Source organism: Eumetopias jubatus, unplaced genomic scaffold, assembly GCF_037043125.1.
Source record: "Eumetopias jubatus isolate StellerSeaLion01/CBP00866 unplaced genomic scaffold, mEumJub1_p1.0 scaffold_2, whole genome shotgun sequence".
Lineage (NCBI taxonomy): Eukaryota > Metazoa > Chordata > Mammalia > Carnivora > Otariidae > Eumetopias > Eumetopias jubatus.
In genome coordinates, this window is record NW_028274808.1 from 69,155,744 (window position 1) to 69,172,917 (window position 17,174).

The 17,174-nt window shown below is 41.0% G+C and overlaps 1 protein-coding gene across 5 annotated transcripts in view; it reads right to left on the minus strand.

Annotated features, from left to right (window-relative positions):
* The window catches only part of FNIP2 (folliculin interacting protein 2), a 136,548-nt gene that overhangs the window by 3,992 nt on the left and 115,382 nt on the right, over nt 1–17,174 (minus strand). For all 5 annotated transcript variants that reach the window (XM_028104365.2, XM_028104363.2, XM_028104364.2 and 2 more), the window contains 2 exons: nt 4,273–4,473; nt 696–811 (listed from right to left, as the gene is read on the minus strand). In XM_028104365.2, coding sequence (XP_027960166.1) covers nt 696–811; nt 4,273–4,473 — 317 coding nt within the window. The remainder of the gene's footprint in view (nt 1–695; nt 812–4,272; nt 4,474–17,174) is intronic.

The following is a 17,174-nucleotide window of genomic DNA, read 5'->3' on the forward strand; positions in this document are numbered from 1 at the left end:
GTTGACATTAAAGACACAATAATTTCTTGTCCCAAATTAGGGGAATCATCATCACAGGGAAGGGGGTCAATTCCCCATAGACACAATGTCTTTTTGTTAGTTCTCTGTTGAAACATTAAGCAGAGAGTAACACAAGTCAGCATTTCTTCTCTGAGAGAAGGTATGGCCAAGACCCAACCCTCGGAAGATGATCTACACTGTCAGTAACATCAGTATGTCTCCTCTTCCAAGGGGCTTCTACTGAAAGAGGGGAAAGTATGGTCACCCTGTGGACATGCAGGCGGCCCCTGAGAGTCCAGGAGAAGGCCTTTCTTGCCTCCTCCAGGGAGCGAAATGTAAACACAAGCTCTGCTGCATGTCTGATAGGTGGCGCCTTCGACCTCTCACCGAAATGACTAGAAATGGGCAGGCAGAATGGGATTAAATTTTTCATTTTCAAGCATAAAATAATCCAGGGAGGAGACTAACATAAAGTACCAGTAGCTTAGAGTTCTGCATTTGTTTGCGGGTATGAAACTCCAGTATCAGAGATACGAAAGATGGGAAGCAGCTGAGGCACACATCTCATGAACCCCAAACATTTCAGTGGGGCACTGGGGCGCGCAGGTTCTGGGTGACACAGGCTAAGTGGGTTGGTCAGTGGGTGCGGGGCTAGGGTCAGCCCTATCACAGGGGGAATCAGTGGCAGAACTCACCCCAGTACGACACCTAATTCTTTCACATGGACTCGTGTGTGTCCACGAAGATATTCGGACAGCATCTTACTTTTAAGGTACATCTCTTGTAGTCTATCTTCAAGATGCATGATGCACTGTGAAGCCAATAACATTCACAATGAGGGCTAGGATTCAAGTCTCTGCCAATATTCTAAAGAGCTGGAATTCTCTTAATTCATTTCTAAGGACACAGCTATAATCTCATTCCTTCCCAACACACTTAAAAATTACAAACCATATCAAACCAGTGGTAGGTATAAGAAAAGGTTTTTATAAAACAACAGTTTACTTTTTCTAATGACTACTAAGATCTTCATACATATCTGCTAGTTTTTTTTAAAAAGCAACATAGCTTCATTCTGTAAGTGCAATTATTTCCTACTTTTCTAAAATCTTTGTAATAATCTTTTCCCCATGTTATTAATAAATCTTTATCAATGTAATTTTTATCATTAAATAATTTTTGAGAATGTGAATTACCATTATTTACTTATCCACATGGCAATCTGAGTTTTTGTTACTAGAAATAATTGTTTAAGGAGTATCTTTGTTGTTTTCCTATAGCTCACATGATTTCGGTGAAATGCATCCCCAACAGCAGAGTGAATGGAACAAGGTTACTTTAAAAATTTTTTTTCCTCTCAAGAGTGTATTTTAACTAGGTCTTTAATAACAATAAAGAAAAGGCAATTATTCTCAGGACATCTCTACCCTTGGAAATGTGTCCAACTTCATTTTTTAGAGAATAGCAACCATCTGTGTCTTTCACCAGAGGCAAATGCTTTTGCATTTGGCAGGCAGAGGCATCCAAGCATCTTCAGTAAGACACCTGATGGCTTTGGCAAGGGTAATTCCATCATACATAATTTTTTCTAGACCATTACGCCTGTTATTTTCAAGGTAAAAAGATTAACAGATGCATTTGAAAATGTTGATCTTGACCACCTGGGCTGATCAGTGACAGGAAAAAAGTGTCTATTCGAGATGCAATCTTTTCAGTTTTTCACTGGCTTAAAATCTTAAATGCACTGTGTGGAGTGGGTGAAAAAAACTGGTAAGTAACTAAGAGCAATAATCAAAGCAAGGAGGATTTCACCAATTTTCATGAAAATGTTTCTCCAAGTAAACAGAGTTAGGTGGTAAAAGGATCTCCTGTTAAGTTTTCAGTTCCTTATGGAGTAAATACAAAGTTTTTAATAAGAGTGTTATAAAATATTAAAAAGAACATTCACATTATGTGGCATCCTTTGTTTTAAATGGTTAATTTATGGTGTCTTCATAGTCCCCATGAAAACTGTATGTTGTAATGTGGAAATAAAGAGAACATTGGTCTATATGGAACTTGAAATCAAATCATTTAGAATTTTTTTTTATAAAAGGTTTGATTATCAAATAGAACTGCTTTGGGTTCTGCCCTCCCCTTTCTGGGATTTTATTCCTGAGATGGATTTCTTTAATTTTTAACTTCTGAAATTTTAAATAGCCACTTTTTCCTTTCGAAAATACTGAAGGCTCTAATAGTCATTTAGTTGTGTTTCATTCAAGTAATTTTTTTAAGGAGAGTTTTAGACTGCAGATGAAATTTTCTTTGACCTTGGTTTTGTCAGGTTAAATAAGTCATTCATAGTATTAAGTGACTAAACATACTGCTATCCAAACAAAGTAAAAAGAATTAGCTATAGCAATTTATTGTCTGGATAACTAAGATGTCAAATGTAGCTATGTGTTACAGAATAAAATATGAAAGTTCGGCAAATACTTATAATAGTAAAAAAAAGTATAAAATCTAATGTATCTTTCTTTCCTTACAGAAAAAGAGTTCAGCCTCTAAATAGGCATGATGCAGCTTGCTACTAGGAAGAAAAACTGCCTGCAAATATAGAACAAAAGTAAGGTCATCATAACCCGGAAGTGCTTCTCACATTACCCCCTGGGACAGAGGTCCTGCAAGAGTATGCTTCAGTCTAAAGCCCAAATAAAGATTCTGGTGAAAAGCTGTTGTCAGTCTTTACAGCTGGTAAATTTGTTTCATGATACTATTTATTAGCAATCACTCTAATAGTAGCTGTTTCCTGAGAACTCATGACATGTAACGCTGTTCCAAGTGCTTTACCTGAATCATCTAATTTCATTTTCATAACCGTATGAGGTAAGCTCCATCACCTCCTCAGCTTTACAGATATAGAAACTGAGACTCTGAGAAGTCACACAGGAAGGAGCAGAGCTTGAAAGTGACCCCAGACTACTGGGCTCTACAGGCCACGCACTGGCCACCGCTGTACACCGGCTGTCAGAGTGTCCCATATTGGCAGAGTGCTTTGCCAGTTTTTTAAAAAGCAGTATCTCAGACCTAATTTTCAGAGGATTCTCACAACATGCTTGTCGAATGCGTACTATCTTCGTTTTACAAGTGAGAAAGCTGAGGTTCAGAGACGCTCACAAGGCTCATCGATGGCAAAACCTAGACTTGAAGCCAGTTGCACTGAGGGGTCTCCCTATCGTGCCACACTGCCACAGCTTAGATGACAACCACACCGTATTTCAAATCACCATCTTGAAGGCCACAGAACTCTTGACTTTCTGAGGAATGTGGTGCAACTATAGGTCTGAAGAACTCGGGAAAATTACCACTCCATTTGCATTACTGTAGGCAATTAATATTTAGCTTCCTCCTTTGTTATTAAATAGCTCTGTATCTGTTGTGGAGGCCAGAAGGGAGGTGACGGATACTCTGGTCTGGGGGTATACTGCAGAGGGCAAGCGAGTGCAGGGGGGAATGAGCTGAGAAGGTGGGTGCTCTCTCACCTCAGCGCAAATCCCTGAGGTCGGTCAGCTCACTTACGATTCTCCTAGCTTTCTGCCCTTGAGCCTCTCTTCCACTTTTGAGACCTTTCTCCCTCCCACTCAAAATATATTTTCTCTCAGTCTCTGCACACACACACACATACATTGAAAAGTATCTGTTTTCTACATTCATTCCAATGCCTGGGGGAGAGCTGTTAATCATTTCCTAGGAGTTTATGGGCTCTAGTTTATGTTTAATATAATGTTATGAAGTCAATTTTTAAAAATCCCATTTAAAAAGGAACAACTGATACCATCGTCTATGGGTATAGTACTTCAAAACTGTGTTTATACAAATGATATTCTGTTTTATCCTTAGCACTTTTAGGAGAACGGTTCCTGAACAAAAGGAACTAGAATCCCTTCAGAAACTGGCCTGCTTGATGTTGATCCGATAAAGGAGAACTAATGAGTTCTCCAAAAGAAGATTTTAAATTTCCTTTTATGCCTGATCCCTTCCCCCATAGCTTTTTTCCTTTACCATATACCTTATTCAAAAAGATTTCCGTGTCACTGTGTATTGTTTCATGGACGAGCTATTTTTACTGAAATCTACCCTGTTTGCTGGTGTTATGTTGCATGTTCTATTTTTACTTATGCTAATGTCCAACTATATGAAACACAAAACATTTGGGGTTGTGATTTTATAATCAAGGTACTGTTAAAAGTGTGGTAACTATCTTTCTTTGGTGATAGGAGAACAAGTACTTACAAAATCAGCAGGGAGGTGAAGCTTGTAAAGCTGTAAAATGGAGTGGAGCAAACTGGACACCTGACTCGAGACCAAGACATCCTGGCCCAGTTTCATGCCGTCCGTCACCTTCCTCTGACTTGTGGCTACCTGGACACTCCACTTATCCGTGTCTGCGATAATACAGACCGCTTCGGCAATCGGCTCGTCAAGCACTGGGTGCTGGAAGGCAAACACAGGGGGTCAACTCTGCAGAGCACTGCCAAGTGGCACTCAGAATGTCCAGAATGTTTCCGTAATTTAGCATTAGCCTGACAGTTCACAAGCTGCCAGCAGGAGCTACAGGAATTGAGAGTGTTATGAGGACTAAAATAGGAGTGTCATCAAATCGTCATTTGAAATTCACATGATAAAAATTGCATTTAAGTGGTATTTTTTTTTCTTCCACCCAGGAGGTACGCTATAAATGTTGTTAACGTTCACAGATAAGTGAAAAGATATGTGCCCTCCTTACATTCCAGGATAGCAAAATTCCTTTCCTTTTGAAAGACTGCACTCTTCTTTTAAAATGGAGAAAATCAGAATAAGGTGAGGGATTCTATTGCCATTTCTCCAAAACAAGGTTAGTCAGGGCAACTTAATATTCCCTTAAAGTTATAGCTTTAATCATTAAGCAGTATTTACTTAGTGACCATGTGTTACATACATAAAGCAACTCTACCAACCAACTAAAATCAGATGAGGGACAAATTTATCTAGAGGAGTCCAAAAGGTCAAACGATGGCTACTGATGAGTAACTTAAAATGCAAAATCCTCAGTAACTATGTAGTTACGGACAGAGCAAGCTGACAACCAGTAAATTGTGCCATAGGGCCAAGAGGGTAAACATTGACGTGGTCAAGGCAAAGGGCTTTAAAAAAAAAAAAACCACCACCACACTAATGTCCTAAAACTGATCAAAGTGTAACTGCTTCATCACCAGCACCTGGAGTAAGAGCAATGTGGCTCACTGGGGAGGTCATGGATGGGGGATTCTCCAAACATGAATTACTTTAGAAGGCTGCAGATCCAGATACAGTAACAAAAAAGGACACAGAAGCTGGCTCAATTATTTTAAAAGGAGAAACTTAATGGGTACAAGAAATGTAAAAAAAAAAAAAAAAAAAAAAAAAAATCAAACTTGAAAAATGAGCATGAGTCATTTTTAAATCACTGGATCAAAGAGAAAAGACTAAAGACAAAGGGGTCAAGGGTTGAGACAAACCATCAGGAATCTGTGAGCCCATTCCTTGAAGGAGGGGCCTGAATCTTTTCTGCCTGAATTCTTAGCCCCTAGCACAGGACCTGGCATTTGAAAAATGTTACTAAATTAAAATGAGACAGGTTAAGTACAAGCAAATGACAGAGTTGATGCGCACCCTGCATTCCCTAAAACAGCATGGTATTGCTGACTCCTATGTTAGTAGGTTCCAGAACAGAGAAGAACAGGCCAAACATTTACAGAAGAGTACCTTAAAAGAAATACTTCAAGCATGACACATTCTCAGGCTACTACATATCTAACACAGAGCTCCCTGAATATATTCACAGGGCAACCCAATGTCTCCAACCAATCATATCGTTTAGTAACCACTCACTTATTTACTGAAGAATAGACACTTTTTTTTTTTTAAGATTTTATTTATTTATTTGACAGAGAGAATGAGCACAAGCAGGGGGAGAAGCAGGCGGAGGGGAGGGAAAAGCAGGCTCCATCCCAGGACCCTGGGACCATGACCTGAGCCGAAGGCAGATGCTTTACTGACTAAGCCACCCAGGTGCCCCAAGAATAAAGACTTTTTAAAGGAGGATGGAAGTAAAGGAAATGTAAATTGGTCAAGGTTAAAAAAAGGAACGCTGGAGAGATATCATAAGCAACTACTTTCGTTACAATTGAAGGGATGCCAAGGCTACTGGTGGTCCATCGCTGACTTGGTCTAAACTTCTTTGGGGTCAGAGAGTTGAAGCTTACTTAAGTTCCAATGATTCTGGAGATTTCTCATATGTATCTTTCCAAAGAAAACATAAACCCCACTAAAGAGATTTGGCTTATTAGTCAGTCTCTAAGCTTTCAGAATTTAAAGAACTCTAAGATCCAGAAGACCATGTTTGGATTTATCACAGAAACACACACCCATACACACCCTATGCCCTGGTATTCAATTTAAAATTCCTCTTAGGAAAGGCTCTACTTTTAAGGCACATGTAGAACTACAATAAACAAAAAAATTACATGTATGCTTTTTTTTTTTAAGGTTTTATTTATTTGACACAGAGAGAGCACAAGTAGGGAGAGAGACAGAGGGAGAGGGAGAAGCAGGCTCCCTATTGAGCAGGGAGCCTGATGCGGGGCTCAATCCCAGGACCCTGGATCATGACTTGAGCTGAAGGCAGATGCTTAACCAACTGAGCCACCCAGGCGCCCCTGTATGCTTCTTTTCAATACCAACTTTTTCTTTTCAGCTGTATCTTAATCACAGAACAAATTAAAGGTGAAATCTGTCACGGCAATTTTTAAGTTCACAATTTTATCAAGTTCCCGTGTACACCAGGGTACACACAAACACATACACTTGGCAGCAGCACTAACACACATGAGCAGTCCTTCTGGGAAATTAAGTAGCTTAAGAAATGCTGTAAAACCTAAGACTGAAGGATTCAGACACCTATTAAAAGCCTGATCCATCCATCTGCTGTTCTTAGGGCTTGGAGTTTAGGCATAGAGACTAGAAAAAAAGAAATGAGCAGGAGAGGCAGGGCATGGCTGCATCCTGGTGGAGACTGTGGCCTCCTATGGATCTTAAGAAAAGGAAGATAAAATATGGATAGCTATCATATCGGGCAAGTAATTTTACTTAGTAAGATTCCTCTTCTTAATGTTAAAAAACTCTTTAAGGAGTGGGGGGCACTTTGTTAGTTTGACTAAGTATCATCAGAAAACCAAAAAAGCCCCCATCATATATTTACCCCTTTAAAAGTTCTCCTCCCAACCATCAGTGTCTGAGATTAAATAGCACCTCTGATGTTCTGAGCTCTGAGTGAAAATCTGAAGGAAATATTAATATTAAAAATAGTCACTTCCCCTTAAAAATGCTTGTTTGGTTGAAAACTTTATGAACCGTAGGAACACTGTTATGTATCAATTGTCCTTTTCTCTCTCAAACCAAAGAGAATTAATTTCAAGGTACATTTCTTGCCCACAGAGTTCACTAAATTCTCTTATCAGAATGAGTCTGCAGAGCTGCCTGGGTAGCTCAGTCGGTTAAGCATCTGCCTTCGGCTCAGGTCATGTTCCCAGGGTCCTGGGATCGAGCCCCGCATCGGGCTCCCTGCTCCTTGGGAGCCTGCTTCTCCCTCTCCCACTCCCCCTGCTTGTGTTCCCTCTCTCGGGAGGGAGAGGGGGCACACAAGCGGTGGGGAGGGGCAGAAGGAGCAGACCCCCCTCCCAATGAGGAGGGAGCCCAATGTGGGGCTCGATCCCAGGACCCGAGCCAAAGGCAGATGCTTAACTGACTAAGCCACCCAGGCACCCGATTCACACTTTCCTTCTTCCATACTTAAAGCTCTTTACAGTGTGGGCCACATTCACCTATACATATTTACTTCCAGGACTCTCCAAGAACCCCCTTCTCCAGGCTGAGAGGGCTCCTGCCTCTTACCTCAGGCTGTGCCCAGAATGTTGTCCCTGCTCCCTTCTAAATTTTTCAATCTTTTGGGGGCCTCTGGGTGGCTCAGTAGGTCAAACATCTGCCTTCAGCTCAGGTCACGAACCCAGGGTCCTGGGATGGAACCCCATGTCAGGCTCCCTGCTCAGCAGGGGAGTCTGCTTCTCCCTCTGCCCCCACCCCGCTCTCGTGCTCTCTCGCTCAAATAAATAAATAAAATATTTAAGAAAAAAATAAATGTTGCTGGAGTGGAGGGGGTTGGGATGGGGTGGCTGCGTGATGGGCACTGGCGGGGGTATGTGTTGTGGTGAGCGCTGTGTATTGTGTAAGACTGAGGAATCACAGACCTGTAGCCCTGAAACAAGTAATACATTACATGTTAATAATAAAAAATTATCTTTTTCTAAATAAATAAATTAAATAGATGTTAAAAAAATAAATAAAATCTTAAATTTTTCAACCTTTCAAGGACCCAACTTAGGTCCCACCCCCCACGTCCCACCTCACTCCACAAGACATCTTTCCCACATTCAGTGCTCTTCTTTTGACTTCTGAGGGTTTTTACAATCTACATTTTTAAATTTTTTTTTATTTATTTAAGAGAGACAAAGAGAGCATGAGTGGAAAGAGGGAGAAGCAGACTCCCTGCTGAGCAGGGAGCCCAACGCTGGGGCTCGATCCCAGAACCCTGGGATCATGGGCAAAAGCCCAACCGACTGAGCCACCCAGGCGCCCCTACAATCTACATTTTGACATTTAATCACACTGTCTTAACTTGTTCTTGATTTCACATCTGTTTGTCTACTCAGTGATTACATAAGTAATTCAAGGAAAGAAATCACATTTTCTTTTTCTTCCATAGCCTCTGAAATGAGCACAACAAAATGCTAGGCATGTGCTAAGTATCTAACACATGCTGGCTCTGTTGAACAATTCTCTATGCAGATTTCTTTATTTTTGGATTTAGTCCAGTTCCTATTAAGTCATCTGCACAATTATTAATTTATTTCTTTTCCATGTACCACATTTAAATGACTAACATTTCATGTAATCACCTATTTTTAACTTAAGGGCAGGAAAATACCATTCTCACATATATGCTTCCTATAACTACTTATTAATTCATCATGCCATTTTTCCTGTGGGGCGGCCAGGAACACAGCACTGCTCTACAGACAGAAACACTAAGGACAAAAAATGTAACAGCTTATTAAGTATCTTGGTATGTCAGAAATAGAAGCTAGTAACTCATGCGTTTCCAACTTTTATCTCAGTGAGTCTGCCAAGCCCTCTACTTTGAAATCCTAGGACCTCGTCAGGGTGGAAATCCCTTGGAAGATAAGATTGCAATAAGTGTGAATGACAGTCTCAACTTAATGTCAAAATAGGAGCAATATAGTTGCCTCTATTAAGACTTTAAGAAACTCCCCCATCTTTACACTGTTGGCATTGCCCAACACATACTCTGAGCTGACCCTTTATCAAACCTCAAAGATGTCCACCTCACATGTGTATTACAGGCAGTGGGAGTGTGGACAGACTTCTGTACTCATCACCAGCTCCAAAATACGCAGTTATAATGGGGCAGGTTTGATTACTAGGGACGAGACACCGAGCAGCCTCTTTCAAACATACAGGGAGCAGGTGATTTATGATTCAGGCAATTGGAAGCACCTCCCTGTATCTTTTATTCATCTCTGAAATATTCTGAATAAAACATTAAGATTCCTTGGCATCATTTGAGTGTCACTTTGTTATTCTATATAAGATAATTCTGGTACATATTGTAACTTTATTAAACTGAACTTGAATAAGAGGATGCCACATGACAGAATGCCTTTTAAAAAGATTCTCGAACCATTCTGTTACAATACTGGCCTTTACATAGCTTCACGTGAGGCCTTTCCTTAGTCCTATGAAGTCAACGGGATAAGTAATGTGGTGAGGTTCACCTTCTCAGCACCTGCTCTTGGTTAAATGTCCTCAGATCCTCCTTTTTATTCTTCTACCTCATTAGAAGTGAAGGCCCACCTACTTCACCATATCCTCCACTGCCCTGGAGCTGATGACTTAAGCAATGTAACAGTCCTGGGCTGACCCACCCCACCTCTGGATGGATGTGAGCCACACATGAGGATGGCAGCCATGTGTGGACTGCTGACCGGTTTTGTTTGGTTTCCAAACAAAAAACCCTTTAGTGTCACATTCATTCAGAGAAAAAGAGCCTGGTTATCACTCACCATTCTTTTTTTTTTTTTTTTAAGATTTTATTTATTTATTTGAGAGAGCGAGAATGAGAGAGAGAGAGAGAAAGCACATGAGAGGGGGAAGGGTCAGAGGGAGAAGCAGACTCCCCGCCGAGCAGGGACCCCGATGCGGGACTCGATCCCGGGACTCCAGGATCATGACCCGAGCCGAAGGCAGTCGCCCAACCAACTGAGCCACCCAGGCGCCCATCACTCACCATTCTTAAACACTTCTTCCGGTCTATAAAATCATGCGGTGTAATACTGTCTTTTACTAAATGCTCAGCATCTAGACTTTCCTGACAGCACTTTTACCAAGAAACGGAACAGACAGAACCTCCTGTGGTGGGGCGCCTGGGTGGCTCAGTCGTTAAGCGTCTGCCTTCGGCTCAGGTCCTGATCCCAGGGTCCTGGGATCGAGCCCCACATTGGGCTCCCTGCTCCGCGGGAAGCCTGCTTCTCCCTCTCCCACTCCCCTGCTTGTGTTCCCCTCTCGCTATGTATTTCTCTGTCAAATAAATAAAAATCTTAAAAAAAAGAAAAGAACCTCCTGTGGTGGCGAAGCCAGCTCTGCCTGCATGTTAAGAAGATGGTCATCAACAGAATCAGCCAGAAGAGTCTCCGGTTTCCTGAGAGAGTCACACGGTCCTCTGAACCCTCCCCTGGCCCCGCATGCTCATCCCCTACCAAACTCCGGGTACAGACACCACTTCCAGGAAGTCCTTCCACGCCTGTCCTGTGCCTCTCACTGCAAGAGACTCTACCGCACTATTTTTACTGCTTATTGACTTCTGTGTACTTCCTGTTATAGAGTTCAAACTCCTTGAGGACAGGTGCCATATCTTCTCTTGGGCTGCTTACAAGTTTTGTCTTTGATGTTCTCTATAGCTTAAGACTGGATTTGTTTGTATTTACACTTACTCAGGAGTCAGTGTGCTTATTTCATCTGAAAACTCTCAGTCATTCCTTCAAATACTGTTTTCCCTCGCCTTGTCTGTCCTCGCCTTCCGAATATGCTATAAAATTTTCTCGTTCTAGCCTCCATGTCACAAATTCTAATTCTCTCCAGTGGTATTTAATCTGCTCTGCTCTCCAACCTATCCCTTGGGGTTGGATTCTCATGGTCCTATTTTTCACTTTTAGAAGTTCTTTTTAGTCCTTTTACAAATCTAAATAATCACTTATCACATCAACCCATCTCTTTATTAAAGGTCCAATTCCTTCTTTTTTATGACCATAACCATTTTAAACACAGTAACTTAATAGTTATTTCAGATGGTTCTGGGAGTGCTAATTGTCCAGCTTGGATCTGCTTACTCTCCCTCATCCTGATTTCCTCATACACGGTTTGTAATCTCTGAACATGAGCCCATCTTGTTGGGGTTGTTTGTTTTATGGGCTCTGTGTGTCTCTTGGAAACAGGTTCAGTGGCAGTCACTAAAGGCTTAAGAGTTAAAGTGGAGAAGAGGAAAAGCAGCAATGTGTGTCTTATGAGCTGGTGGTTACGAGAAAGTGTCCAATGTGCTTCCTTCTGCCAGAGTCCTAGAGGTTTCAATGCTTCTGAATTTTACATTTATTTCTTGTTCAGGGATTCCCAAGTCACTTGGGTAGAATAAATCTGGACCGCCAACCCACTCACAGAATGGGCCTGGGGCTTTGATTTCTCATGGGTGACTTTATTTTCTCCCAACCAAGTTTCCAACTTGTTTCTTCGTCGCCTCACTGTTTATGGTTGGAGTTTTCTAATCCCCCTTTCATGGAAGAATAGCTCTTTGAAGCTTCAGGCTTCATGTAAGGGGCTCAGTTCCAGGTCCCAAGCCTTATATGCATATGAGACTACATCTTTCATCCTGAGTAAATCTTAGAAACTCAGCACCCAATTCCTAGGATCTGTATCCAGACTGAAATCCCAGAAGGCCATGGTTATATAAGCCCAAACTTACTGCTCTGGCTTTGATTTTGACTTGTTGCTGGCACAAAAGGATTTCCACTTTTCTTCATGCACAGATATTAGAACAACTGGGCTGGATGGGGATGGTACTATTTTACCCATTATGTCTATAGTTTTAGAGAGGAGGCACGCCATTTGCAGCAGCACAACATGGTACTGGAATCCTCCAGCCTCATACCTTGACCATGACTGTAAACACAGCACCTAGCACACGGTATTTTTTGATAGGAAGTAAACTTCCAAGGCATGACTCTCCTTCTCTTCCCCGAAAGCCATGTGCAGGCTCCCTGCCTCATCTTTGGCCAAACAAGTCAGCTGGACCACCTGACATGACACCATCAGAGATTTCTAGTTTATATCAAGCAGACTGTTAAACATACGAAAATACCACAAGAAGTAATAATTATATGATCTTATCATAACGATGTAAGCATTTCTTTACCAGAATTTATTTTCTCTTGGAAACAGCTTCAGTGGCAGTCGCTAAAGACTTAAGCGTTGTGATGAGGTGGAGAAGAAGAGAAAGAAAATCAATCATTGTGCACCACGGACATTGCTGAGGGATCCTGGTAGGTATACCAAGGCAGGGGCTCTGGGAAGCCCAAAGACATCATGAAAACATAGGGACCTGGTGGCAGAGGGAAGGAGGAGAGGGTCTGGTGAGGTGGTCTGGGAGGGGCTACATAGGACATCTGACCTTCTGTGGGTTTGTGCCTGTGGCGGTCATCACCAGGCTCACTAGGCTGACACCCAAGGTCAGCCTACAGCCTTGTAGATACAGTGCGCAACCTTGGGCACAGCTTAATTATCAGGCCTGTCACTTGCTGAGAAAAGAAACAATTTAAAGTCCAGGAAAGGAGCTCAAGGTCAGGAAGAGTCATTTGACTAAAGCCATGTGAGGATGTACAGGACTGCAAAATAAAATGCAAGTAGGTTGATAAGCTTTTTTACAAAGAAGGGCATAGATGTCCAAATATTTTGTACATAGTGAACAAATTTAAGAAAACATCAAAATTAGACATGTGTCTAATATTTACAAAATGCAAGGGCACTGAAGCCTGAGAGACCTATAATAAGCTTTTTACTCTCCTTTAGGTATAGAAAATGAAAACAGAGCCAAAGGCATCATGTCTAAACACATTACTCTTCCCTTTTATTTTAAAAAAACTACCTGCCATTTCTCTTTAGAAGAAACAGACAGACCAATCATCACAGTTTTAGCCACAAACACACATTCCTAAATCCAGTTCCATAGGGAACAGTCAGCTAACGTCACTGAGCACTTTCTAGGTGCACAGAGGGAGGTGCTGGGAATATGAAAGAAAGAAAGTCTCCCTCCTCTGCTCCAGAGGCCTACAGCCCGAGTGGTAGAAAAATGTCAGAAACAGAACAAAGGTGTGGTACAATGTGCTAAGGAACCTGAGGGTATAAAGTTCTACCTGGGGGCAATTCCAGCCAAGGAGTTTGTATTTTACTCTCTTAAAAGAATGGGAAACTATTAGAGCAAAAGAGTAAATGATCATATTCAGGGGTTAGCAAGAGCCCTCCTACGGCACTGTACGAGATGACTAGAAGGGAAAAAACTGGACATAAGAATTCTAGTTGGGAAGGTTAAATAAGACTATATTGTAGTCGCTGTGAGGAGGAGAATCAGAAAGATTTCAGATTAGAGTTGGCAATACCCAGAGATCAATAGTCCTCTTCAAATACTTAAAAAAAAAAAAAATCACAATCCACAATAAGAAATCCATTTTAACATCACAACCCCATGTACATGCTTATACATGTGTGCACACACATACAGATTTTATGAAACAGTAAGACAGTGCTGTAGGTCCAAGGCACTGTCATTCTCATTACCCAGCATACAAAAATGAAAGCGACAAGAGGTGTTCTCAGATAGCTGATCTGTCCTACATGGATGCTTCCTTTGCAACACTATTGATTTTAAGGTTGTTGTTGACTTGAGGCACCTTAATGCTGTCTGCATTACTTAAGTAATGATTTATCATTTGATGTGACTTGCTGTTCTTTTGTAGTCTCCCTGGTTGATTACACTGCATGGCATAATTAGGTATTCATGAGCATGTATCAGAGCCAAGCTTTTAGCAAAGCTCCTTATCTGTACAACTGATTTCTGCCTGGTATTTCTGGAGTCAATCTGTTGCTACTCTTAAAATTAAATGAAAGAGGCTGCAATATCCAACTGTTAAACTTTGTTTTATAGATTATTCTGTAAAATGCCTGAAGCCCTGGACCACAGTTTTTTAAAAAAGCATTACAATGTGATGCTGATTTTGGTCTTGATGACCCTACCCTGCAGTTAGTCCCTTGGCCTGCTCTTTGTGATTTCACAGGCAAGGAGAAGTGGACATTTTTAGCCCGGAATGAATGTGTATATGGGTTCTGTTTCACTATCTCTAACAGGAACTACAAAGCACTTTCACATATATTAACAGCTAACATTTATTGGGCATTAGGAATGTGCCAGGCACTGTGCTAAACACTTGCTATGCATTATCTCAAGAGTCTTCAAACCAGACCTGTAAGTACTGTTCATTTTACAGAAGCTGAAACTGACGCTTGGAAGAGTAAAGAAACCTGCCCGAGTCCACAAAGCCACTAAGGGGCGAGCCATGATTCAAATTCAGGTTTGTCTGTCTTTAGAAGCCAAACTCTTAACCAGTGGATTATATTTCATCTGTTCTTAATACATTTTTTTGAGGCTTAGTGATACCAATTTACTTGACTATTAGCAAATGAGTGGAACACTAAGACTTGAACCCAAGCCATCAGTGCTAAATCAGTGCTCCTCCCCCACTACCCCATAATTTAATACCCCTAACATCGCCCTGGGCAGCAGTATTCATGGGCAGACAAGCACACAGGAGGAAAAAAGAAGAGAGAAAAAGCTACTTGAGGGTCACAGACACAGCCTGAAGCTGACTCACTCTCTCTCCCCCACTTTAACATCTAGAGTCAAAAGGAAAACAGAGAAAGAATGCACAGTTAGGTACGGCAGGGAGAAAAAAGTGAAACTAAATATTACTTTAGCCTAATATAAGGCAGCTGTATAATCTACATGCTAGGAGAGAAACAGTTGAAATGACAAAAAAGAGGTAGTATATGGATTAAACAAGAACATGTGTTTAAATATTTAAAGACTATCACAATCTTGATATGGAAAAGCCAATAATAAAAATGGAAATAAAGTTAATATGTCTTTCCTTTAATGAGACCAGAATAAGGAAACGCATAAAAATAAATTCTTAGGGGCGCCTGGGTGGCTCAGTCGTTAAGCGTCTACCTTCGGCTCAGGTCATGATCTCAGGGTCCTGGGATCAAGCCCTGCATTGAGCCCCATATCAGGCTCCCTGCTCGGCAGGAAGCCTGCTTCTCCCTCTCCCACTCCCCCTGCTTGTGTTCCCTCTCTTGCAGTCTCGCTGTCAAATAAATAAATAAATTATTAGTATTGGAAGCTCTAGAATTCAATCCCTCAATGAGAGAAGAAATTCCAGGAACTCGTCCACCATGGTTATAAAAGCACACCTTTACATAAAAGATTTTACAATCCACTCACGTGCACAGGTCTGGAAAATAGATCAATAACTTAAATCAATTGCTTTTAAACAGTTACTAAGAATCCTTCGCTAAAAACAATGAGTATCAAATCCCAATGAAGTCTCGCATGAACACTAAAAATTATTAACATCCAAAAAATAGGTTTTTGAAAGCAAATTGAGTAAAGCAATTTATCCCAATCTCTTCTTTCTCAACAAATTATTATTTCAGCTCTAACTGTGGTCATGTATTTTTGTTCTTGGATCTTTGCTTCCTTCTCTGGCAACATACTCAAGAATTTAAATAATTACTAAACTTTATAGAGCAGTAAATTCAATAGAATGTTTAAAAAAAAAAAACCCTAATTTATTTTTCAACAAATATGTGTAAATGGCCGTTGAAAGTAAGGTTATTTTTATTTAAACACTGTCACAGACCAGAGTCCCAATCTGAGAGGCAGTTTAAATGGAACACTACTTCAAAAGCAAAATCCATTATAATAAATGTGCCAAGTGAAATTAGAAATCTACTAATGCTAATTGGATACATTCTGAATGTATTAAATTTCCAAAGATATTTTTATGAACCCTTTGCAATATCCTATTAACACCCATGCATGGCTGCACTTTGGATGTACCCACAATTTGACACAATATAGGTTATTACGCTTAATAAATTTTGATCTCAGGGTGATTGCATAGTCTAAAGAAATGAGAAAAGCCTACAGTGTGAAAACACTACTTCTGAAAGGAAGGGAAAATGATATATGAAAAATCTTTAAGAGTACTAATAGAGGAAACATGGATTGTTTTTTTCAGATATAAGAATTATAGAGCTCAATGGTCACCATTAAAACCTAATATACAAAAAACTGGAAATTGTCAGCCTATGGAAAATACTAAAAAAAGTCATAAATGGTTTTACAAATAAGTTCAAGGAAGGTTATAAATCAATTAATGATATTTCCATAGAGGTAAGTGAGCAAGTCCAGGGCATTTGGGCAACAACCCCCCCACCCCCATCCCCACCCCCAAGCTGGTAAGATCAATGGTACTGAAGACAACCTGCCCTAGTTCACACTCGATCTCCTGGCACCTCTGTCCGAAGCAGAACACAGGGCTTCATAGGGTCCAACAAGCAAGAACACCAATGTTCTTTTTTTTTTCTTTTCAAGAAGATTTTATCTATTTATTTGATAGCGAGAGAAAGAAAGAGTACAAGCAGGGGTGGGGTGGAGGGGCAGAGGGAGAGGGAGGAGGAGGAAGCTGACTCCCCGCTGAGCAGGGAGCCCAAAGCAGGGCAGGGCTCAATCCCATGACCCTGAGATCATGACCTGAGCTGAAACCAAGAGTTGGACGCTTAACCAACTGAGCCACCCAGGCGCCCCATAATGCCAATATTCTTACCAAACGACAGCAGAACAAAAAGAAAAACCCCACAGGTTTTGCACATACGGTTAT